General features: G+C 46.7%; 1 protein-coding gene across 1 annotated transcript; it reads right to left on the minus strand.

Moving 5' to 3' along the window:
* Nucleotides 1-4,035: 4,035 nt before the first annotated feature.
* Nucleotides 4,036-24,390, minus strand: LOC126532124 (chymotrypsin-like elastase family member 2A). The gene is made up of 5 exons (XM_055070535.1): nucleotides 24,198-24,390; nucleotides 12,732-12,817; nucleotides 7,638-7,747; nucleotides 6,082-6,490; nucleotides 4,036-4,498 (listed from the first exon to the last, which is right to left on the minus strand). The coding sequence occupies exons 1-5, from the start codon at nucleotides 24,388-24,390 to the stop codon at nucleotides 4,217-4,219; spliced, it is 1,080 nt and encodes a 359-aa protein (XP_054926510.1). The 3' UTR covers nucleotides 4,036-4,216.
* Between the last annotated feature and the right edge of the window lie 931 nt (nucleotides 24,391-25,321).

Genomic DNA, 25,321 nt, shown 5'->3' on the forward strand with positions numbered 1-25,321 from the left:
TTTATTTATTTACAGAACACTGCAGGCCCTTCTGGGCCCTTGCAGGAGGGGCAAAGCAATAGAAAACGATACAAGAAGCACCAGATTGACATGTTTCTAAACGTCAGTGTTCTATTTTTTAAATGGTGTTTATGTCTGTTAGTGCTGCAATGGCTAAGGAATTCCACTCAGTAATGGCGCGAGTGAAGAAGGAATATTTAAAAACATTAGTTCTGGCGGCAAATGGGATTATTGAATCACAGTGACGATGCCTCGATGACTGCATTGCGGAAAATGGTTCGATATAAGGATTTGGGCTCATTGACAGTTTCTTATGTTTGAGAAGAAAAAGTCATTTTAATCTGAGGATTTTTCGTCTTAGTTGTAAGGTTGGAATCCCGTGTTCCCGCATTATTGCAGAAGGCGAGTCTGGTGAGCGGTACTTCGAAAAGATTAATCGGATCGTGTAGTGCTGGATCATTTCAAGTGCTTGGATGTTAGTTTTAGTAAATGGGTCGCAGACCACGCATGCGTATTCTAACTTGGGTCTGATTACTGATGAATAGGCTAAATATTTTAGGTCTGTAGGAGCATTCCTGAGTTTATGTTCGAAGACACCAAGCTTACGGAGGCCTGATACGCGTACATTACTTACATGGTTATTCCAGCATAGATTGTTAGTTAACGTCAGGCCAAGATATTGATATTTGGTTACCTCAGAAAGTGGGAATGATGGAGGAGCGTAAGGGTACAAAAGACCGTTCTTTTTGTTGGTTAGTCTCATAAATACACTTTTTTGTTCGTTAAGTTTCATGTCCCATAGATTACAGAAATCGGAAATGCTTTTTTAGGCACGAGTTCAGTAAGACCTGGTCTTCACGACGTTGTTACATTAAACAAAACACAGTCACATGCAAATAGCCTGATTTGAACAGGATGATTACGTTAACAATGTCGTTAACATATATTCGACCACACAGTAAAGGCCAAGATATAGTCCGGCGTTCTCGGCGCGCCAGGCCGCGGCAGGCGAAGTCGGATACGCTGCGCTAGCGACGCCAGGGGTGCAAGAAATTTGCTTCCTCTAGAGTTCGGCGTGCGCGCGCAGGTCGAGGCTGGCGCCATCTGTGCGTCCGGGAGCGCAACTTCGCCGCCGCGGCGAACAGCTGTTTACATGGCGCATGCGCGTCTTGCATATACCCTCGCCGCTCGGGTAGCGCGCGCGCTTCTCGTTCCGCGCGCTGTTTGTGCGCCTAAAACGAAAACTTTTGCGGGATGGCGTTAACTTGTCCTGACAGCCAGAAAAAGAAAACATAGGGTTTTACGTGCGAAAACCACTTTCTGATTATGAGGCACACCGTAGTGGAGGACTCTGGAAACTTCGACCACCTCGGGTTCTTTAACGTGTACCTAAATCTAAGCACATGGGTGTTTTTCGCATTTCGCCCCCATCGAAATGCGGCCGCCGTGCCTGACAGCCAGAACATCGCACTCATATTGCTAGTACTTCGGCTACGTCAAAAACGGAAGCGGACCATGTATGTACATGCGAAAGCTATTCGACAAGCGTCCTCAACTCGGCGACTACCACCAGCTAGTACAGGAGCTGCGAAATGCAGCTTACCTGTGGCGAGACCACACTGCTTTCGTATAGCTTCCCACGCCTTGTTCTTCTGCTCTGTGTCGCGGTAGTCCATGCGTTTCACATCGTATACACATGGAAGGTTGCAAATCGCTTCAAGTAGGCGTCTTCACTCGCGCTGTCATCCCACACGGATGTTGAAAAAACCACAGCCGCACTGTCAATACGCGCACCGCAGGCCGCCATTCTGCCTTCTGCTCGCTGCCGCTGCAGCGCGCAGTGCATTCTGGTCTAGCGGCAGCCGCGTGAAATAGAACACGCTCTATGTCCGCGCCGGCGGCGTTGTGCTCGCCAAGCGCGCCTGGGCACGCCGGCTACGCCGTGACGCCGGACTGTAGACTGCACGCTTTTCACCGACGTAACCGCGCCGCGCGCGACCGCGCGCGCGCGTTACGCCGGACTATATCTTGCGCTTAAGCTGAAATTCATTTAATTATGCAGTTAGGCAGGCCGACTTGTTGAAGCTTGTGAATTAGTTTAGAATGATAGACGAGATCAAATGCATTACTGAAATTCATAAAAATAATGTCAACCTGGCCAGATTCATCAAAAAAAGATGCGAAACTATGAACAACCGATGTTAGCTGTGTTATTGTAAAATAGCTCTTCCTAAACCCATATTGTACACCAGAAAGGATTAAGTTGTCATTAAGAAAACCAAATATATATTTAGGGATCTGTTTTAGCAGTTTGCAACAGGTAGACGTGAGTGATATGGGGTGATAATTCGATATCAATGAGGCATGCCCTTTCTTAAAAACAGGAACAACACGTGCAATTTTCCAATCTGAAGGAATAACAGCTGAAGAATTTAATGCGCGAAAAACAGCAACAAGAAACTATGAAATCTTTTCGGCATACCGGCGCAAGAAAGCATTTGGAATTTTATCAGGACCTGGCGATGCTTTCGTTTTCAAGTTTAAGAGCAGTTCGATAACGCTAGATCTTGGTATTATAACAGGGCACGTATAATATAGCGTTTCAAAGTGACAAGGTACAACACTTGCATTAGCAAGCGTTACCTTGTCATGGTTCGTACCACGGACTTTTGTTAGAATGAGCCTCCTAACTTCTCTTGCTTCTTCCTCTCCCAAGTCAATGCTCAAGTAGCCGTTGACCACACAGTACCGTTACAGGTATGCAGAAGGCGGTAAAAGACACAGCTCGGAAAAGAAGAGCGCAATGTTCCGGTATTTTCAGCCACCTTCAGTCTCATCGCACATACTCTGCAGCTCCTGCGCGATGCAAAGCTGCCCGCTCTTACATCATAATTTTATACTTAATTTTCTTATAGTTACCTTGCGGCAAATTCTCCAATTTAATATAAAGGACGCATGAATGCAACGTGGGCAGTGTAAAGCAGTTCCATTGCTTCGAGCAATATTCGGTTGGTTACGAACATTTCATGTTCTTATTTACGTTACTACAACGTCAAAATCGAAGCAGAGTCATTTACTGCTCCGGCCTACCAATAGTGCACTTCTCCGCGACACCGAATGAGCACCAAACTCTCAGCCTTACGAGTCGGTTACGAGTCCCAACTAAACAGGAACAGAATGCTTGTTTAACAGGCATAGCTGCACGCTGAGACCTGTGCGGCCTTGTAACTCGCCTCTGCAGCCTTGCCCGCAAGCTATCTGAAAGCATAACGATCGTTCAAGTTTCATTACAGAACCGGCACTGCAATTTAATCACATAAAGTGTGGTATGTTTTCTTCCGCGAAACAAAATAAATGCATCCAGAGAGTTTGCAGACAGCCTCCGCCTTACCTCTGGCCGCCATACGCATGCGCATAAATAATTCCTTCAGAACGGCGCCGGCATTCGTTCCCTTTATGCGCGCGCGTGTGTTTACGTTGTGAATAGTTGCTGTTACACGCGTGCACCTGTATAGGCGAGTAGAAGCACATGGAAGCGACCGGGAACTCTTTAACGAAAGACGTAGAGGCTTGGGTCAGATTGCTTTTCTTTATATGCATGTTGGGTGGAAACGAAGAAAAGAGAGGCTGGTGGGAAGCATGGTGGATGAAAGTGGTTTTAGAAAGAGAAAAAAAGAAGAGCCGATGTGAACGGACGCGTTTAATCCCGTTAACTTCTGGATTTTTGTGTGCGCCTGGAGCAGGTTAATAAAACTCGCAACACTCATTAATACTCGTGTATTGAAAGGCCGCAGCCTTCGAACATTTCTTGCGGCAGTGAACACGCAATAAAAAAAGAAGAAAATAGGAGTAGCCAGAGATACGAGATCAGTTTCTTCTTTCTTTCCTTTTCTTTTTAGTTTGCAGGAAAGCCTGGAACAACCGCAACGTGCGAAGTTCAGCTTGTCCACTTTATATTAATCTCACCGAGCCAAATTCAAACTGAACAATTCCCTGCTTAGACCACCTCGTACGACGGCGGAATACCTGAGGCGATCTCTTCGACGCCGTCTTTATTGAAACTCTTTCGGACCACCAAAAAAAAAAGAAAAAAAAGGAAAGGAAAGAAAAAGAAAAGCATCCGAGCTGGGAGTACGTATTCCCTGCGCAAGGTGCGAGCGTTGCGGCGCTGCGAGAGGCACGGAGGACGCACAAACTCATCGACACACGGCGGTCGTCACGGCACGAAAGCGTGGAACGACAACACCGAGAAAAGCGGGCGGCCCGTGCCGTGTTCGCGCACTGCATCTTGCGGCCAATGGTCTCTGTCGCGTGGCGTGGCTTGGTTTCGGTGCTGCAGGCGCTTGGTTGTGTCTCGTATCCAGCGCCGGTAGGCGGCCACGCGCACGAACACGGCTGGTCGGCCGGGACGACCGCAGCCTGCGCCCCAGGATACGAGGCCGGACAGCTGCCAGCGGCCGTCGCTGCGTTGGCACTGGAGCGGCCCTCCCGAGTCACCCTGGAATCGGTTGCTTCGATGTATTGAAATCAGATGGCGGATTCGTTGGTCCGTATACTCATGCTGTGGATGTGCGAAAGACAAACTACGCCCACTGAATAATACCTTGAAAAGCAGGTAATGTACAAAACATCTAGATCTCCTTGAACTATTACACTTCTGATTATTGTTTAACAAGTAAAGCAAGTTTAGTGCTCGTACTTTCGTAATATTGACTCCGCTTTACAAACAAGATCAAGGATGATGAGGAAGATCAACACCTTTCCTGGCTGTTATTTCGTGCACCTTATCCCGAAGCACAGATTTGTGCAGTAGAATGTCGCTAAACGCAAATCTCTTAAACGGAACAGCAGCCTTACGAATGGTTGGTTTTGGATTCCTTTTATAGCCTGAATTCGTTCACCCGAAGGAAAACAATGGTATTGAAACTATTAATACTCATATGCGAGGTAATAATATCCAAAATGACTCTCACACTATTTTCTAACCAGCATAAAATTTGCACACTCGTTTAAGGAAAACTGAAGCGGGCATCTAGCAGAAAACAACGCCTTTGTATTCGCATGTTTTCGCACTGAACAAACTTAAACTTAGCAGGCGAACCATCTCGCATCTTGTGGCAGTCTGAAAAACAGTCGGTATTTCAGACATGGAGACTTCAATTTATGAACCTAACTGTATGAAGCCGAACGAGCGTCTTGAAGTAATCACCCTCGTTGGAAGCAACATGCCCGTGCGTCACCGTGACAAGCATCACCGTTTGCACCTTTCCTTTTCAGGTTTTCTCACCAGTTGCATGCGTTATCGCCACGGCGACTTTTACCGACTTTTGTTGGTGCCATGGTTAGCCGCTATGTAGTGGTTAGTGTGGCTCTACCGTGGCTGTGGCTCGACATGGTTTCTTCATATTGGCAATACCGGGGAAGTGTGCGTTCGCTTCGTGTTTCTGATAGCACAGGAACGCCTGCACAGTGCGCATATGCTAAAGATGAACATCAAAGATATCGATGGCTCCAGAGTGGTTTCTTCATTAAAGCGACTATCTTTGTTTAGGAAATTACTCTTTTTTTCATTTATGTAATTGTATTTTGTGCCTCTATCTCTAGAAAGCGGCTGCGAGGAAGTATAAACATTGTAAACATTGTACAATTATTTCATTGTAAGAAAACATTGCAATCGCATCTGCTATGCCTATTCTCTGCTGTCGATAATAAAGTGTCTTATCGTGTCAAAAGACCTTGAGGGGCACGTACCAAACTGGCACCAGATCGCGAGAATGCACTACAGCTCTCTGTTACACTGGGAATAGAGCGCAAATTGTGCGAGGCACTTCAAAAGCGTTCTCTAAACAGCACTCTTGACATTCGGCTTCTCCGTAATAGAAGACGTTGTGAGGAGAAGCACGCTTCAGCTATCCCTTTAGTACTACACGGACAGTTGCGCGTGTGTGCGCCCGTGCGAAGGTGCGGGTGTGTGTAAAACAGGAATATATATCTTACGCGTCCACCTTCATCTTATATTAGCAGCTCGGGACACACGTCTACCGTGCAAGCGCAGGGAGCGGTTAGTGGGGAACTCCTCACGTGACAGGGACCCCGGCCGCCTTTCCAGAGTCCCGCGCACAGCAGCCAGCGGCGTAGAGCCGCGGCCCACGGATACGCACGCCGGCACAGGTCCCACGGCAGCACCGGCAGCGCCGCCTGGTGCAGCTGCGGGGCGCGACCGACCAGCGGTCGCCGGGCGCCCCAGCCGGTGATGACGCAGCGCCGACCCACGGCCCCGGACCCTCCGGAGGACAAGGGCAAGCAGATGGGCGCAGCGGGCTGAGGAAGCGGCTGCACCAGCTCGGCGAGCGCCACGTCGTGCGTGTAGTTGTGACGCTGGAACCTCGCGTGCACTGCAAGCCGGCGCAGGCGCACACACTTGCCGGCCCGGCAGGCTAGCCACAGGCCCGCCGGCAGCAGGCGCCCTGCTCCGTCGGTCGCTGCGGGGCTGTGGACGGTGTCAGCGCTGACAGTTCGGTGCTTTGCTTTTTAACGAGGTTGCGGGCTCTTTAGGACGTTCGTTACGATTCGACAAAAAGCCGCTTGTCGTTCAATTCAAAATCCGTTTGCATAAAATTCTTGTGGAAGGCAATTTATTATTAACGGGTCTACGTGACCTTGGACCATCGCGACCACTTTAGCAGACTGAGGCTGCAATAATACAATGTTATATTATTACTTTGTTGTGATAAGTTATAGCATGGTAGAAGACAGTTGCCGTTCCGTATTTTGTTTAATGACATAAACTCCTTCATACTTTCACGCGGATGAACTAGCCACATAGAATGCTCTTCAATCCGATTTCAACGAGGGCTGTGCACAAAGTATGAGCGCTGATTTTTCTTTAACAGGGATGCTTTAGCGTAGTTACCGGCTTCTATTTTTCTATACAAATAGACGTGAAACAAACAAATACTTGTATTAGATAAGGGCTGCATCAATTTAAACAAAAGAAACACAGTCAAAATAAAGTATATTGATGAGTGAAAACAACACAAGAATAGCTTTAGCGCTTAATGTGTCAGATAAGTATTTAAATGAGGAAGCTGCTGAAGAAAGAAACATACAACCTTTCTATTCATTAACTGCGCCACACGAGCAAAAAAAAAAAAAGAACTTCTATATTCTTCCTAATCCTGTAAACTCAACTAGATATTTCTTACACATATATTAGTACTCCACCGCAACATTCTGACTGCACTGTTCGCAATTTTTAAATTATGGGGTTTTACGTGCCAAAACCACTTTCTGATTATGATGCACGCCGTAGTGGAGGACTCCGAAAATTTTGACTACATTGGGTTCTTTAACGTGCACCTAAATCTAAGTAAACAGGTGTTTTCGCATTTCGCCCACATGCCGTGGCCGGGATTCGATCCCGCGACCTCGTGCTCAGCAGCCCAACACCATAGCCACTGTGCAACCACGGCGGGTCTGTTCGCAATGGTCACTTTATCAAAGTAAGGTACAGATCTAAAATGTAATTTTAGCTGCCGCAATTTTCTACAGAGTGAGCCGCGAGACCCCAGCGAGACCAGAGCGATCTGTGTTTGTTCGATGAGGAAATGACCGGCAACGCACGCACACTCACTCACTCTAGCAGGCAGTGAGCTGCGGTGAGGAGCCACGATGCGGACACGAGGCTCGCCGCGCAGAGACGACGTCCAGGAGCGCCTGACGAAGGACGGCGGTGGTGCAGCGACACCTGCGGTTGGCAGAGAACAGGCGGCGTATTTACCAAAGTTCTGATTGATACCCTTCCCGGAACCCAGCCGCTTCCCTACCACCCTACCCTTTCCCTTATTCCCATCTTCCCCTCCTTTGATTAATCAATAAAGTTTTTGCTCCTCCTCCTCCCGGAACCCCTGCGTTTCTGCACTCGTTGCACTCAGGAACACCCTAGAACCTGACATCATGTCAGGCTACATTTTTGAGATTAGATTAGATTAGATTAGATTAGACAGACAGACAGACAGACAGACAGACAGACAGACAGACAGACAGACAGACAGACAGACAGACAGACAGACAGACAGACAGACAGACAGACAGACAGACAGACAGACAGACAGACAGACAGACAGACAGACAGATAGATAGATAGATAGATAGATAGATAGATAGATAGATAGATAGATAGATAGATAGATAGATAGATAGATAGATAGATAGATAGATAGATAGATAGATAGACAGACAGACAGACAGACAGACAGACAGACAGACAGACAGACAGACAGACAGACAGACAGACAGACAGACAGACAGACAGATAGATAGATAGATAGATAGATAGATAGATAGATAGATAGATAGATAGATAGATAGATAGATAGATAGATAGATAGATAGATAGATAGATAGATAGATAGATAGATAGATAGATAGATAGATAGACAGACAGACAGACAGACAGACAGACAGACAGACAGACAGACAGACAGACAGACAGACAGACAGACAGACAGACAGACAGACAGATAGATAGATAGATAGATAGATAGATAGATAGATAGATAGATATATAGATAGATAGATAGATAGATAGATAGATAGATAGATAGATAGATAGATAGATAGATAGATAGATAGATAGATAGATAGATAGATAGACAGACAGACAGACAGACAGACAGACAGACATACTCTCTAGGTTGGCCTATTGGCATGCCTCGCACTGCATATGTTCGCGTGAAAGCAACTCTGGTGTAACAGTCGTAGTCAGCAGTTTAAAAGCAGAAAGGCAAAAATTCGTTCTGCTATAAGCTTCACTCCAAATTCTAGAAGAATACGCAGTAAATAGAAATCGGCCACGAACTAAAGCTTCAATCTAATGTATAAAACACACACGCTCTGTAAAACAAACCAATTTTCTATTTTTATCTGATCAAATATCAGATGGTTATATGGAGCCCCATACAAGAAGTAAATAAAAAGAAGTTCTTCGTTTACTTCTTTGTGCGTTAACAGCCTAGTTGATCTTGGAAATTCAATGAGTTGTGTCTTTCCACTCACTTCAGCGAGTCTATTTAATAATAATTCATATTTCACATTGTACATGGCAACGAGATCGTTCTCATTTAATCATATCATTTAAGTTAACAAACTATGCGCTCTGCTAAATTGCTTGTTTGACGCGTTTCTTGTCTAATGATCCCTCGATCATTGGCCTGTTGCCTGTTGATATACGAAATGCATAAAAGCGTAGCAAGACAAGAAAGACTTGGGAAAGGAGTATTGAAAAAAAGAAACAGTGGGCGCTAGCTATTTTCTTGTTCTAGCTGTTTTCTTGTTCTCTTTTTTTTTCTTAAGCCTTTTTCTTTCTTTTTTGCTCTGTCGCTATCGACGCTTTCAACAATTTTAAACCATCTCGCGATGCAACAAATTTTACTGACTGTTGATCAATGACCCCTTTCTTGTTTATAATTTTTTGGTTTTCAATACCTTAAGATCACAGTTTCTTCGAGATTAGACATATTTTTTCCAATTGACTGAGCTGCACCAACCGCCACCTTGGTATCCCAAAAGGAGCGGGTACCCAGGAGGTTCTTCCCCAGGGCGTGCTCTCTACAAACCAATGTGCAAGCTCCATCCAGTGTATCCGAAACGAAGCGATTGCCAATAGAGTGTACCACGGCACCAAACACTTGCTGCGCGATTATTTCTTCAAGCTCGGATGCCCTGGAGAGGATTCAGAGCCTACGCGACACTGTCATTGCTTGCGGCGCACAAGAGATAGGCGAGCAAGCGAACACACAGGTCTGCCGCCATGAGCCATCACCAGTCGCAGTCGAGGAAGGCCATGTGAGACTCGATGTATGCAGAGCTCGCGAGGGCTCTGCTGCAATGCGCACTGCAGTCAGTGAACGGCCGGAGCAGAGCATTCCGGCGCTGCAAGAGCACTAACGGATAAAGCTGTGAGAATGAAGAGAGCGCACGGTCTCGTGGCTGTCATGTTCAATGTGCTTTTCTTTCCTTGGTCTATCATCTGACGCCTAATCGCATTACGCAACGAGCTGGCACCAATGAGACAAAAGTTGCACGTGGCGTCAAGCAAACGTTGCACTGAGAGGAAAAGCTATCCGAGATGGTACTGGCAATTTAGATACGTATCTTCTGGTTGTGTTCGGGTTCCTGAAACAACGTACAGAGAATTTTATATTAATTAAATTAGCGGTATATTACAACATTTAGTTTCCCATTCAGTCAACCTTGCTAATTGGTATACGGTTGCAATTTTATCAGTCGTTATGATGCCAAGAAATAGGCGTAGCGGTTGCAGTTTCCAATGAGGTGGTTAGTGGGCGTAATGTGAAGACGCGTAGTCGCGACAGGCTAGTATACAATGCAAAAAAAGAAACAAGGTCACTTCGACCACTTTTCGTCTTTCTTTCTTTTTTTTTTTTTTTTTTGCTATGTAATATATAGTATTGCGGTCTCCTCGGAGAATAGGAAATTCGAACAAGCCAACGATATCGCTTGAAATTCTTAGTGAGCTTTTTTCCTGTCACACTGAGAATGCTCGTGCTCAAAACTGCAGACACGACCAGTCTGTTTTGGTATCGTTCGCATTTGCTTATTTTTTTTCATCCCTCGTATCGCAAGCAGCGAGTCATTCCTTACATGGCGGTTATTCTCTTCGGCCGCAAGATCTTGTTTCCGTTCGTTACGGTTGCATCACAGCAAGAAAATCACACAACGTGGCCCTTGTACCGATGCAGCAGTGAAACTATTTGCCCAAGGGGAGCGTTATCTTCCGAGTATTGCTCAAGTTTGCCAAAGCAGAGGCAATAAAGAGACGGCTGTTTACCTACTAAAAGGAGAATAACAATAAAGCAACAGAAAAAGAAAGCTAGGGACGAACTATGGAAGCATACATATACATATAGTTCGCCCTTTATGAGAGAATTTTGCCTGTAGGCGACACAGCAGAAAATATATTTTTTTTTCTATCGAAGCACCCACAGAAGGCCCGTGGGAGGCCCAGTTGAGACGCCCCAGTCCTGAGTACCAGCTACGGCTGCTGGACAGGGCTAGGCTATCGGCACAGGGCCACGGCTGCTTGAAATAGGGTGGCCGTCCAACTCCGGGCACCAACTGCTTGGTCTGCGAAATAAAGTTTACTCACTCACTCTTGGAAAATTTGTTTGGAGTACGAAGTTTCTGGCTAAATCTCTTCGGCCATGACTGAATGAGAGGCAGCAATCATCTTTTGCTAGATACAGAACAGGGACAGAGGGCGAGGAAAAATTTCGGCCCGCGGCTCTTTTGAATGCATGAAACATGGAGAAAAACCAATGCCAAATGCCCGGCCGCACTGATGTCACACAGGTAATGTAGAGCGAGTGAAATGTGCACCTTTGTTTCACATTCGACGAAAACGGCGTGTGGAAGTTCCAGACGAAACCTTAAGGCCCTGGAGTGAAGCTCACTTCCAGTGTTTTGCTTGGCGTTGTCCACAGGCAAGAAGGTTATTTCTGACAGTTTTCGCAATATACGGTTTTTTTATTGAATATCCTTACCCTAGGTGTAACTTTCACATTTCAATGAGAAAAATAATTGTTGATTCAGGTGTTTTTGTTTCGTCCTTGAATGGTTAGGTCTAATGTGGTAGCATGGATGAAAATCAAGCGTGGCTAGCTGATGTTTTTGTTGAAGTTAATAAAAAAGGAGTGCTATTCGGAAGCCCGTGTAATGCGGGCAACATATAACCGATAGTTAACTAGCGTAAAATAGTGAGTGTCAACGGAACGCAGTCAAGGGCGATGAAGAATTTGGAGGCACAGAATAGATTCGATTAGCGCAGGAGAAGAGAGGGAAGTCGCTGGCGTAGGGATCGTCGTTCTGCCATTTGACTGAAATAAGCTAATCATCATACTGATGAACCTTACGGTGCCTCTTAAAGTTTCTATGACGTGTTCACTTGGATCCTATATGTTGATCATTTATGCGCTGCAAAGAAGGTTCTCAAGTTAGAGCGCATAATTTAACATCAATAAACAAAATTAAAAATTCGCTATACGAATTCCTGTAGTAGCACATGGTCGAGTTAAAGGGAGCCTACACGCCGCAATCTTACAATAACACAAAAGCCGCACAACCTCCCATCAGAGAGCATTCTTATTCTACTTATTACGAAATAATGCATTTCTTTCCCATGCAGTTCTATCAAAAACCGCTGTTATAACATATACTGTGCGCAGTCTCTGGATATAAATGGACCTTCCCAGTTTTATTTTGCATAATGCCCATCATTGTTGTGGCTTGCAAAAGCGCTTGTAAGCAATCTTCTCTGAGTTTCTTCTTATTTTTCAGTTGGTACGCGGTCATTTAGGACGAAAGGAGCAGACAATAACTGGACAATAAAAAAAAAAAGATAGTCACAGCACTGCGTCTCTACTCCTTGCTTGTGCCGCTAGAGTGCGCTATTTTCATTGTAAACTACAGTCTCTGCAGAGGACGCAGGGGCACCCTGTGGTGGGAGGCCACGTTATGCGTGCGGCTAGCGCTGAAGGCGAGCTACCGCGCTTCTCACAACTCTATGCATTGCAGCTTCACACTGTCATCAGGCAGTATTTTTCCGTGTGGTTTTGCCGAACGTATACAGCGCACTGCCTGCTAACGGGAAGCGGACATGCTGTTCATGAACGCGCAGTGCGCCGCGCAGTGTTCGAAGCGTAACGTATCACCTGCCAGGGCCACTGGTCGATGTCGGTCGGCGTTCCGCCCACGATTCGGCTCTCGTTGGCTGGGGGCCTGGCAGCAACGCCGCAGCCTGCGAGTAAAAACACGTTCGCTTAACGCGAGAGGAGTGTTTACACGACCCGCGGAAAAGTTGGTAATGAATGCCGCCGCCTTTATGAGGAGGGTTGCGCTCTGCCCGTGACAGGTTTCGTAGACTACACTTGACACGGCTCGAAGCGATTAGGACTCCTATCTATGCCTCGCCCCTCCCCACTCCCCCCCCCATTTGTGTGTGTGGGGGGGGGGGAGGGGGACGACGATGACATGCGCAAGCGCGCACATGAAAAAGCCAGTAGAAAATTTTGTGTCATAACCTTTCGCTGAGGCTTTGTCGTTATGGCGTCCTGCTGCAGAGTGCAGCGCCCTGGATTCGATTGACGGCCCTGCCTGCCATATTCCCATGTGAGCGGAATGAAAATGTGTTCCTGCGCTTAGCTTAGGGTGCGCACCGAAAAATCCGCGATGATAAAAAATAATCAGGCGTCCTCCACCGCATCGTCTCTCAATGTTCCATTGTTTATTTAGAAAGTGAAACCCCAACCATCAATCAACTGTTTGCAGTAATCGTAGAAATACGTGCTCCGAAAACGAAACATTCTTCCCTAAAACCGTACGTATTGTAGGCACAACAAAGTCAGTTTCATTGCAGTGAGGGAAGAATCTGTCGTGAATTTTTATCTTAGCTACAGGACATCTTCGAGACCGAAAACTTTTTTTTTTTTTTCTTCTTGGAGAGGTCAGACTTAAAATAATAACCCTTTTCCTACTTTTAGACAGTCTGTTCATACATTTACATGGGGCTCTCTCGCTTCTGGTAAACTGGAACGAGATGCTTACCTTAACAGATTGTATCCCTTTAGATTCACAGGTATTTATTTGTCCGAGCATTTCCCAGATATTTGTCCAACGTCATTTGCTCGAGAATATTCTCGTGTAGATAATAAAGTCGAAAGAAAACGGAGTTCGACAGCTTACCAGAGCGCTGGACTCATGATGGAAGAAGTATTATAAAATTAATTCGCATTTATTTGCGAACGAGCTCGTTTTAACGATAAACTTTTAATTTACAGCAAATGAGCAAAACGAGAACATTTTGCCTCGTTCTTTTTTTTTGCTTTTCTTCAATTTCCATCTCCAGCCTTAACCATGCTTCCCTCAATTTAAAACAAAGAAACACAGCGCCATATAGATTTCTCACTGTAAACAAAAAATTAATCGATATTTTTGCCCGTTTCGTGCACTCAATCAAGAGCGGAATTCGGCCAACGCTCGGCTAAGGACGAGACCACAACTTTCGTCTGCGCCTTCAAGGGAGGTCGGTCGATTCGGCTTCTATAAAAGGGTAGACAGAACTGGTGAGATGAAAAGGAAGGAGGTTGAAGACGCGGAGAGCTGGGGAGGGGGGGGGGGGAGGTCAGCTCATATTCCCCTGGCTCATTTTTTTTCCCTTCGGCCAAAATTGCTTTCAATCAATAGTCCAGGCTGCAGCGAGCGGTCATGTCAGAAACCCCCTAGAGGTCATCTTTCTTAAGTTGAACCAACTCTTCCTCTTCTTTTTTCTTCTGGTATTCTTCACCTTGCTGAGCTGCGTCCCGCTTATTAAATGTGACACAGTGTGTCACGCTTAAAGATTAGGTGTAAAAAAAATTATGGGGTTTTACGTGCCAAAACCACGATCTGTTTATGAGGCACGCCTTAGGGGCCCTGGAAATTTGTACAACCTGGGGTTCTTACACGTGCACCTAAATCTAAGTACCACGGGTGTTTCCGCATTTCGGCCCCATCGAAATGCGGCCGCCGTGGCAACGTTTAGGTGTCACGTTTATCGAGGACGTGGAATTTTGATGCTAAAACGTGATGCGTTTTTACATCAAGTTTTTTGGCCATGAGCACTGCCATATTAGCTCTTCATAGGCATGGCAGTGTGACAGCAACTTCTTTCGTCATTATGTACCGTCGTTCCTTCTCCTTCAACGCTTATTCACTTGCTGAAATTCTACAAACAAGGATCTAAAAATGATGCAGTACTTGTCAAGTATGTGGCTGAGTTAGTTTCGCACGCTTGTATGCTTGCACGCTCACCTTAGGTTTTTACTCACTACGCTTACTAGTTGTCGCAATACTTCAATATTCACGGTTGATAGTGCGGCAGCAACATTTCTTTACACGCTTATTAATACTCTGATCCTTCGCGCTCGCAAGGAATACTCTGATCCTTCGCGCTTCGCACTCGCTCGAAAGAATTGTAATTGAAGCTTGCCCCCCCCCCCCCCTCCCCCGGTGCGTCGTCATTTGCAGCGTTGTGCAGGCTACGGCTGCAAGACGGCTGCAACAATGTAGGAAAGACCAATGTATGCACAGTTTATCAGGAGAAGGAAGTAAAACATTGTTGTGAAGGAAGAGTTCGAAGGAGTGTCACGTTTTTCCCATACAACGGCCATATAAACTTAAGCGTATCTGTGACGTGAATTTATGAAGGAACTAAAGCAACTCCTGAACGAGCTACTCCAAATGTCTCCCTCGAAGCGTTATAACCCTTACTTCTCATTAGATGGCTACGTGCAAGTGCGCTCTATCTGTAACTACGTTGCGCGCTAAATTTATGGAGCTTGACGTTTCAACTGCTTTTGAAAGATTATATCCATTGCGTGCTGCATTTGTAGGTATACGCTTCATGCAAGTCTTTCAGTGGTATCGCCGGCTTTTTCTCCATTCGAGCATCCTAATGCACATTGGCCTCCGTGGACGTGTAGGTTTACGTGGCGTCGAAGAAGTTCAAAAAGTGCCTTCGGCACAACGTGCCCGTTCTTTCCGTGAATCACAAGGGAACAATATACGTTTGATGATATCTGCAGTTACCTTGCGCTTAGTAAAACTTCTTTGCAAAGTTTCACACTTTGTTTTTTCTTGATAGACGCACTGGTATTGGAAGTGCAGTATACGTATATCTCCCACATTATTGCGAGCTAACTCCGCATAGACTGTCTGGTGGTTACAGTACGAAAAATATCAACTAGGTATTTCAGTAGAAGTTCAGTAGAAGTATAAGTAGTAGTTTTACGTGATTCGGCGTAACACTTACCAGTGGCCGTGGATATGTCTTCGAGATATTGATATCATTCGAGGAAAAATTAACGATGATTACATCGAAGTAACGCAACACATCTACGCTACTGAAGGCATATCAAGTTAAATGTTATAACTGAAAGGGGAACATCGAGGCATATTACATTTTTTTACTTTTTAACACTCTGCAAAGCAGAACCTGCACTTCTTGTTGGGCTAGTTGGTAGCTGTTCATTATAAAATATGAAGACGCCAAATAAACAGACACACACAAAAGACACACACACACACTCGCAACTGTAAATAAAACAGTTGCGAGTGGCGCCCTGTCCCGTTCTCTTCTCTTGTGTGTGTCTGTTTATTTGGCGTCTTCATATTTTATAATAAACAGAACCTGCAGTCTCTTTTTTTTTCTCGATATCACTTCAACGCTTCTCGTCGTCTAGACGGTTCCTTGAAAAGAACCAAACGTATGCCTACCTAACGTTGGTCGAGTGAGATTTTAGGCGTAGATAACAGTCCCACTAATAGCTTTCTCGTAAGCAATGTCTCAATGGTCCGCGAATTAGCGAGCTTTAGGTTATATCGCTTCTTGCACAAGACAGAATGCATGGCTAAGCAATGTCCACTTTTAAAGAATCGTGTTTGTCAATTATTCGGCGCTAGGAGCGATAAATAAATTAAATGCAGGCTACCATGATAAGATGATTCAATACATTATCTATAGTACGTATACGAAGCATGCTCGAATTGCCAGAAACGAAACAAATGCTTCATTTCTTTTCCAGTTGCCAAGTTCCCAAGTTAGTGGGAACTAGGAAAAGCTGGGCGGCGTTGCCGAGATTCCTTCGATAGTATGTATTACAACTTGATAAGCAATTTGGCCAAAGCAAAATTTCGGTACAGTTGGTCTCTAAACGCTGCCATTCATGTAAGCCTTTTTTTGCCTTGACTGTCATGTTTTTGTTTATATACTGCAAAATGGTAAGGTCTCAAGCAACACGGAATAAGAAAAGTGCCATTAACTTTTTTTTTGGCACTTCACCTGTAGGTGCTTAGCGATTCGCAGTTAACAATGCGAATACGCACGAACCATAGGCCACCTGTCAATTTCGCTGCTTTTAAGCGTGATCGCGTCAACATACCCACGACTATCGCTCGGTGACTTAGGCGTTATGTTACGGTGCCCTCTGCTACCCTCTAGCGTCTTCTACAGATGCAGTTTACAGAACTGCAATATCGGTTTAGCTTGAGACCCGCAAAATTGATGCTTCAACTTTTTTATCTTCATCTAATTTACCGCAATATGTAAATAAAATCGAAACTCTAACCGGAGCTCATGCTTCAAAGTGTTGGCGCAAAAAAAAAATAACGTAACAAAGGAGGGAGGGAGGAAAAGAGATAAGAAGAAGGCAGGGAGGTTAACCAGAATCATGTCCGGTTGGCTACCCTACACCGGGGGAAAGGGAAAGGGGGAAAACAAAGATAACAGGGAGAGAGAGGAGGGAAGGAAAGAAGGAAATTGCAGTGAGTTCGCTGACGTGTGTGGCCTTACAGAAATAGCATTAACGTAACAAACATGATACAAATAAGTATTCAGGTTGCGTCAGTAGAGCATTTTTGCGTTCATATGCGTTCGAATGCCCAAGTCGATATTGACACCGAGCTATAGACTGCTCGTCAGCTCCTCACGAAATTGTTCAGGGGGGCATTCTCTCACTTTCACCATTTTCCTTCTACGCTGAGAAATTAAGATAGGCGCCTCCTTTAAGAAAACAGGAACCTGTGCACGCTTGTACATCTCCTATATATGACACAGGGTCCAGGAGTATTGGTGCGTCCCTTTATGTGGGGAACGTGAAAACGCATACTGTCAGTAGAGCACACAGGCCCGGCTGGAACGGTTATATTTTTGATATTTTTTTAAAGCCCGGTTCTCAGTCGAAGCATTTATGAATGCCGATGTAGAGAGAGGACGCGTAAACAACTTATTATACTATGAAACTCCATCACTCATGTAATCCACTGTCGCTTTCCCTCTGCCTAAAGTTACGTGACCGTCTGCTGTCATATGCTATCGTCAGAATGACAGAGAAGTGTCGAATGATCTCGTCTATGAAAAAGTTCCTTTTCTCTTGAACAAACGTGGAATTCCTCATATTACAGAAAAACTTGAAATGGGTGCCAGCTGTTCGCGTACCATGTAAACCCGCGTAGAATGTAAACGCAGGTAACCAAGTAATTTGGCAGTACCAACATGTTTACATACGCTCATTTCGCCACGCTTTACTGGCCAACACTCAGGGTCACCGAACTAAAAAATCTTATCTACACCCTCTCCATCCTCCTCATCCTCCTCCCCTACTTGACAGCTTATCACAAGACTAGCGGCATCAACTGAACCAGCGTATCTCCGCCACTTTTAAACTCTATGCTTCTCCTATTAATGGCTTTTCTGATGCTTTCTGCATAGTGCGCAGAGCTCATCCGAAGACTACGGTGACTGCAGAAGGCAATGAACGTGTTCTTCATGCTGCCTGTCGAATCAATCGCCTCAAATTCGTGCGAGGGTAAAAAGAAACTCGAAGGAAAACACAGATTCCCAATGACGACACCTAAAACGACGACCCCGCCGCGGCGGCGAATGCTAAAGAGGCTCTTGAGCTCTGGAAGGCGTTTTATGGCACCAAAGGATTACGGTTGACGCTGTAGCATCAAGATGCGAAAACGCCGCCGCCACCCGTTTAAGGTCGGGGCGCGGTATCGCGCAGTTTAATGGCGGCGCCAATATCTTCCCGGGCGACAAGTTCAAAGAAATAGCACGCATGTCATGCAATTCCAGCCGAGAAAAAGCATTCAGTGACTTTTTAGTCTTTTTCTTTTTGTGTTTGCGGAGACAAACGACGCTTCTTTCGATGCGTCGTCGACTGCGTAAAACGATATGGTTTCACATTTTGCGAGAAGAGCGGCACATACCAGCGCACTAGCCTTTCAACGTCGTATTTATCTTTCGTTGTTGAGAAGTTTGATTTCGATAATCCTAGCGATAAATGCGCCATTGTTTTGTAGGAAATATCGAAATAAGAACAGGCTTTCTCTTTCGCAAAAATCGAAGGAGCCCGCAGCAGCTTGATGCCATATGGGCGAGAACACGGTGCTTTAAGTAACTATATCGAATCACGTGATGAACAGGCAATTGGTGGCGCTTTTTATAAATCCTACTGTACCCTAAGAGAGGAGAAAGTTTCAGCCCTCAGAGGTGACGGTTGCTATTGTCTGGTTAGTCAGATTGCATTGCAGATTGCAGATTTCAGTCACATTACATCGTACTTGAAGTCATGTGGCTTGATAATGAACAAGAACGTCTTCGAGCAGCACGTATGGGCAGCAAGGCTGCCCGGTGCAGGAGAAAGTTTTTTGCAATGTCCAAAAGAAAATGTGCCTTCATGTTGGAAAGGTTGCGAAAGGCCGAGCTGTTGGAGTTCTGTTGAAAGCTTGCTCTAGATGCAGCGGAAGATCTGACGATTGTCCCAATTAGTTTAACCATTTTGGAAAGCAAAAAATGATTGGCCGAAGATTAAATACTTCTTGAAGATGGTTCTAAGCTCGGCACTCATCATGAAAGAAGAACGTCCCTAGGAAATGAAAACATTGGATAAAGAGAATGAAGAACTCCGACAAGAGTTGAGCCGCAAAGAACAAGAGCGCGAAGACCGTGAACGCGCGGAAACAGAAACAGTGCGAAGCCACGAATAGGGTTCCGCCAAACACTTGAGAGCTCGCTGAATCGCCATTAGGTCAGGATACGACAGTTTCAAGCGACGCAGCTGAGTCAGTACCGCAGCGCGCTATGATCGAAAGCGACCACGCGTCGAAGCCGATCGACCTCGTTGCGGAGGCAGTACTTGAAACGACGGCGTTTCAAGCGGCAAACATGAGCCAGACGCACGCGGAGACTGTGAGAGGCTCCGCTTAAGAACCGAAGGAGCTGGTTGCGAAAGCAGTCATCCTGGAGCCGACAGTTTCAAGCGGCGAACACGAGTCAGAGGCGCAGCACACTGAGATCGCATGTGCCTCCGCGTTAGAGCTCGATGAGCGCGCTGCAAAGGCAGTAGTAGCGGAAACGGCCGTTTCAAGCGGCGCGCGGGGGTCAGAGGCGCGGCGCGCTAAGACGGCCGAGATTGAAAGCGCGTCCGCGTTTGAGCCGAGTGACGTGGCGGCAGATACAGTGGTTGGAGCGTTGAATTCCCTCGATCCATCAGAGGCGCCGCAATGCGAGATCGGTAGCACCTCTTAGGTAGAGCGTGGTGTAGATAATTCACACTGCGAGATGGAACCACACCGCCTTGGAGCCGCGTAGGCGCGTAACACGCGCGACCTTAATGCGGCTCAAGCGCAGCAAACGCTAGAGAGCGCGTCCGAAACGAAGAAGTTTACGAGTCGACAGAGTCGGTCGTTGCGCCCACGTCAGCGAGCCTAAAGAGGCTAGAGATTGGCAGTTCCGCCTTTTTGGCAGAGCGAAACGACGACCCAGCTCGCTTACATAAAGGGTAATGTAAGCGAAGGTGCAGCACGAAATAATGTAGGCTTTCGATCAAGAGAAAGGCGTTGCGGTGGAGCAAAATTGTCCAGAACGCAGGCAAACGGAGTTCGATCAGCTGATCGTGCCTCACTCGTATCGCCAGAATATGCAAGTACGTGCTCTGAGGAGCCAGGTTCAAGAGAAACTAGTTATTTCCGCGGTTCAGAGCAACCTACGATGACATGCGACATACGTTAACGTGTAGACAAGCCAGCGGATGAAGCGGTGAGAGAGCGAGAGAGAGATATAAAGAAGGCAGGGATGTTAACCAGCCATGAGTCCGGTTGGTTACCCTACGCTAGGGGAAAGGAGAAGGGGACGATAAAAAGGGGAGACAGAGAGAGAGAGGTTACAGAGACGTGAAGGGATGGCACTCGAGACTCATCGTACAAACCAGACGTTCTCAGAAAGCACAAAAGTGCGAAGCGCTAGTAAAGCTAGCACGCATCACTACAGAGCTCTTTCGGTGACTTGTAGACGAGACACTCACAGAAGAGTACGCTCCACATGGAAGTTTTGTTTGGCGCAGCGGAATCGTCAGGTGAGGCAAAAACTAAAGCCAAGCAGAGAGCAAGCAGTTACTATGTACAGCAGGAAAGCGTCAATTTGAGCTAGGCGATGCAGTGCCTGATCGCCTACGCCAACGAGGCTTGACATTCAAAGCTGCCAGGTGCCGGATGGCACAGGGAAATGTAGTTTTCCGTGACGAGAAAAGTGAATGGGCTTGTCTTGCGCTAGAGAGAGCAAAGGCTACCGAGCCAGTAATCACATCACGTGATTACATTGAGCACGAAGGTCAGAGGACTCTCGTCGGCGAGGCAGGGCCGATGTTGCGTTCCAGGCAGGAGATGGAGATAGAAGGAGCATCCTGTTCTCTATGCGAGTCATAAGTTGACCGTGCTGTCGCGAACAGGCGTACCGCGCCGCCTAGAAAGGAAGCGCGTGCAGACTGTTACTAAATTGTTAGGTGACCTAGCAAGTGGTTAGGCGACATTGTTATGTGACGTTTCAACTTCCCGGCCCGTTTTCTTTCTTTTTTTTTTTTACATTACATCAACGACGACAGAGTGTTCTGAGGAAAAGATAACGGACTGCGAGCACTAGAGAAACACTACAAGCACTAGAAAGATCAAACAGGAAAAGGAGCAGTGGTGAGTGCAAAAAATAAGGGGGGGGGGGGGGAGGGCAGCAATTTGTTTTTCGTGACTCAGTTACAGATAAAGGTCAAAGGCAAAAGTACTTACTCCGTTACGAATGTCTTGGTCATAAATAGCGTTGACAACGTCCACCACAACACGGTGGTGGTTCTGAAAGCAATTTATTTATTTATTAATTTATTTATTTATTTATTTATTTATTTATTTATTTATTTATTTATTTGTGGTTTGTGCGCTTTCGTGCTTTACCCCCAACGACTCACGAGAAACAAACATTTCCCTTCTTAGACGCCTTGGTTTTTTGTAAGCTCTCATTCATTCCCCCATTGGGGCTCGTCTTGCAGGCTACAATGCGGCAGAATTGCATTTTCGTATGAACAGCAGCGCACACGGAAAGCTGAACGCACGAAGAAGCTGCTCATCGTCAAAATGTGACGTGATAGAGAAGCGCAATACAAGCACCTGAAAACAATATGCATCGTATCGGATATGATGTTAGTGAAGGACAATCGCCCCCCCCCCCCCCCCGCTCCTCATACCTTCATTTCTACCCCTCCCCCAACCCCTTGGATCCCGCAACCTCTTGGGCAAATTTGGGACCACCGTCACGTCGTGTTTTCGCGTTCGCCCAGTACGCAGCCGATTTACGGACGCCTTCGCATCGACCGCGCTGGTCCTTCTCATGCACCACGTTTTTTCTTTCTTGTTTATTAGCATTTTTTGTGTCAGCAGCACAGAACTGCGTGACGCAGCGAGTCACGCATTCGCGTTCGCGTTTCAATGTACCCCTTTCTTCTCACTCGAGCACAATTGAGCTGCGAATACCATTTTGCCTCCTTTATTTCCCGAGCGTTCGTCGCTGTTTCTTCGAGGCCTGCCTGTTTACTGTGAGGCCATGAGCAGCTCATGAGCTGACTATTGCGAACGTGAGTTTCCGTGTTTCGTCGTTTCTTATTATTCCTTCTTCCTATGCTGAAGAAATATTTTTGCTTAGCAGTGAATGTGCTGCAAGAGGAAGAAAGTACGTAGTACATAAGCTAGCCAGCCTTTCTGCAAATGAACACGTCTGCATCTCTCTCTAGGATTACCTCTCTACGTATGCAGATCACACACGTGAGCAGCTTCTTGCGGTAAACATTCCTTCACAATGTAAATCTGGTAGCAATACTTTCCCGATCGCTTCAAGTTCCGCTCACCGTTTTTTGCAGCTGGACAATAAAAAATATAGGCTTCTGTAATTATGAGTCGATCTATCTGTGCACGACAGAAGGAGAAGCGCCTGCGTGAAGAAACCTAAGTTCATCGGAGTATTTCTTTTTTCCTCCTTTTTGATGGCAGATGGACCACCATTGTCTCCTTTGCGAGACTGCAATTATTTGAGGCAGCCGCTCACACGCAGTTACAGTACTAATCAAGCAGCAAGTCTGTTTACACACGTGGACCTGGAGAGAGGAAACACCACCTGGTGAGAAGAAAAGGAGTGCAAGCGTGAATGAAAGGAGGTGTGGTGTGTGACACGGAGGTGAAAAATGGCTGCTTTGGGGAGTGGCATGCCGTCAGAACAAAAATCGGTGTATTTGGGAAGCACATCCGTACCGCACACACTTGTGTAATTCTCCAAGGGCCCAAGTGCCCGTGATAGTCGTCGATACAGCCTGCCGTCTAGAGTAATCATCTGTAGTCAGCTTCGAGACTGAAGATGCACGCTGTCCTTGGCATTTACAGTCAGCAATTTGCATTAGAGTGGTTACGAAATGGCTTTGCGAAGTTTGTCGTGGTCATTGTAACATTTAACATCTACTGTTCATCTCATCTTCGTTACAACTTCGAAAGAAGCAATCAGTAAGTCAGGTACAACTCAGTACTGTGCTACGGCCTTCGCCAGGACATGACCATGGCTTCCTTGAAAGAACCGTCGGCTTGAACGAGTGAAGGTATGGTAAAGGCGTCGTCGTTCGTCTTTCTATTTGCGTCAAAGTATAGTTGACGGAGAGCCGGTGTGTTTTGCAGGCACACCGAGCACAAGAATACCAAATCTACTGGACGGGCTTGTCTCTTGCCGCAAAGCGGATAAAACGCAAAAGCCGAGGCGATAACAAACTGGTCATTGAACAAGACCCGCGACGAATGAAAGCAAAGAAAACATCAAGGAATTGCAGCGTTTAACACGCGGACGGGAATTATAAGTGTGCGACACTCTTTCTTGTATTAGGTATGCTGTCCTTGATTTTAACGGCTCTTGCGAATCATCGTAGCCACAGAGCTCTCCCCAAGTATGTACTAGTGATGGAGATGTATCAGTTTTTGGAAAGGACCTACGACGTTAGTTTGAACCTGCTGTAATTAGCCTTAGCTTCATGTGGCGTCTAGGAAGCTGGTGACCAACGCGTCGGGAAGAAAACGCTCCTGGCATAAAGCAAAGGTCATCGTTTGATGGCGCAGAGGAACACACGGTACAGCGGGTCAGCGGTGCTGGCCGGCTTTCCGACGTCGGGTTCAGCGCATCGCGGGCTCACCTTGGGAAACATGCTTAAGTGCATGCAGGGGTGGGGAACCCGTTTCGGAGCGGGCGGCGACGACCCTTGCTAGCCCGGCCGGTTGCTCACCTGCAGCGGCTGCAGCGAGGAGCTCCATCGAGAGGGGACTGCAGCAACAGTCAGTGCGCCGGCTGTCCGAGCGGGCCGCCGTCACCGAAGAAGAACCATGCTGGCCACCGCTGCCGTCGCCGCTGCGACGCTGCTGCTGCTCGTCGTCTGTGGCCCCCTCGCCGCGAGAGCTTCGCACGGTAGGGAACCACATCGGCTCTCTTTTCTTTATTCCTCCTAGCTGTTGCGTGCCGCCTTTATCGGCCACCGGGGAAAACATACAACACCGGTTACGCAGCGTGCCGCCGGGTTGCGAGCGCGCGAGATGCGTTCTCGAGGCAACAACGCACGACTTGCCGAACGAAGCGCGGTTCCTCGTTCTCGAGGGCTCGACAGGTGGCGGGAAATTTACTGTCAAGCCGTGAGTTGGCAGAAAATTGATTTCAACTATACAGTTAAGATCAGGAAAGGTTTGCCTCCGCGTTAAGCGCGGCCTCCGGCACGACTGTATCCTGTGCCTCGGTTTCTGGGTAATAGAAATCTTACGACCCTACGCTCGTAAAAGGTCCGACCCAATTGCGTGGTTCGAGAGGGCAAAAGATTGCGCTCCTCGGTGACGTCATTGGCAGCATGTTCTTCTTGTTCGGTTGCTCTGGTTCATGCAGCACACGTGTATAGCAGCTCCTAGCGGCGTGCTCAAGTCAATTGAAGAGATCGGCGACAGAGATATATCGTGCTCATCTTTGTTACGGGTGTTCTCTTGTATCACTGTCCTTTCCATGTTATTTCCCTCAGCAACCTCAGCGCACCTGGCCCCGTTATGGTAGAGAAAACAATGCCGCACGGATGGACTGCGCACACACTGACGCTATTCTTGCGTGCGCACAAACTCAATCGAGAGCTATGGTGGCGTGAGTGCCTGTGTCAAATCTATCATCGTAACAAATGGTCCAACTGGATAGGTACAGATCAGCACGGCGCCACCCATTTTAAACATGGGAAACACGCATGTTTGCTTCCCACGCTTCCCCAAGCGCTTGCTAAACGTTTACTGAGAGTTCCGCTGTTTCCCTTATGAAGGATGCCTGAGAACAAAGGTAGGCCTAGCAAATATGAAACCATCTGAGGCACCTGCAACGCGCCAG

This window comes from Dermacentor andersoni, chromosome 5 (assembly GCF_023375885.2).
Source record: "Dermacentor andersoni chromosome 5, qqDerAnde1_hic_scaffold, whole genome shotgun sequence".
Taxonomy (NCBI): Eukaryota; Metazoa; Arthropoda; class Arachnida; order Ixodida; family Ixodidae; genus Dermacentor; species Dermacentor andersoni.

Bases quoted from the DNA above. Each gene is read 5' to 3' on its own strand.
- LOC126532124 (XM_055070535.1), bottom strand. From the start codon at position 24,390: ATGTGGTTCCCTACCGTGCGAAGCTCTCGCGGCGAGGGGGCCACAGAC. The intron at 12,818-24,197 runs GTGAGCAACCGG...TTTTACTCGCAG, and splicing joins CCTCGCTGCAGCCGCTGCAG to GCTGCGGCGTTGCTGCCAGG. The intron at 7,748-12,731 runs GTGATACGTTAC...TGCCAACCGCAG, and splicing joins TCGACCAGTGGCCCTGGCAG to GTGTCGCTGCACCACCGCCG.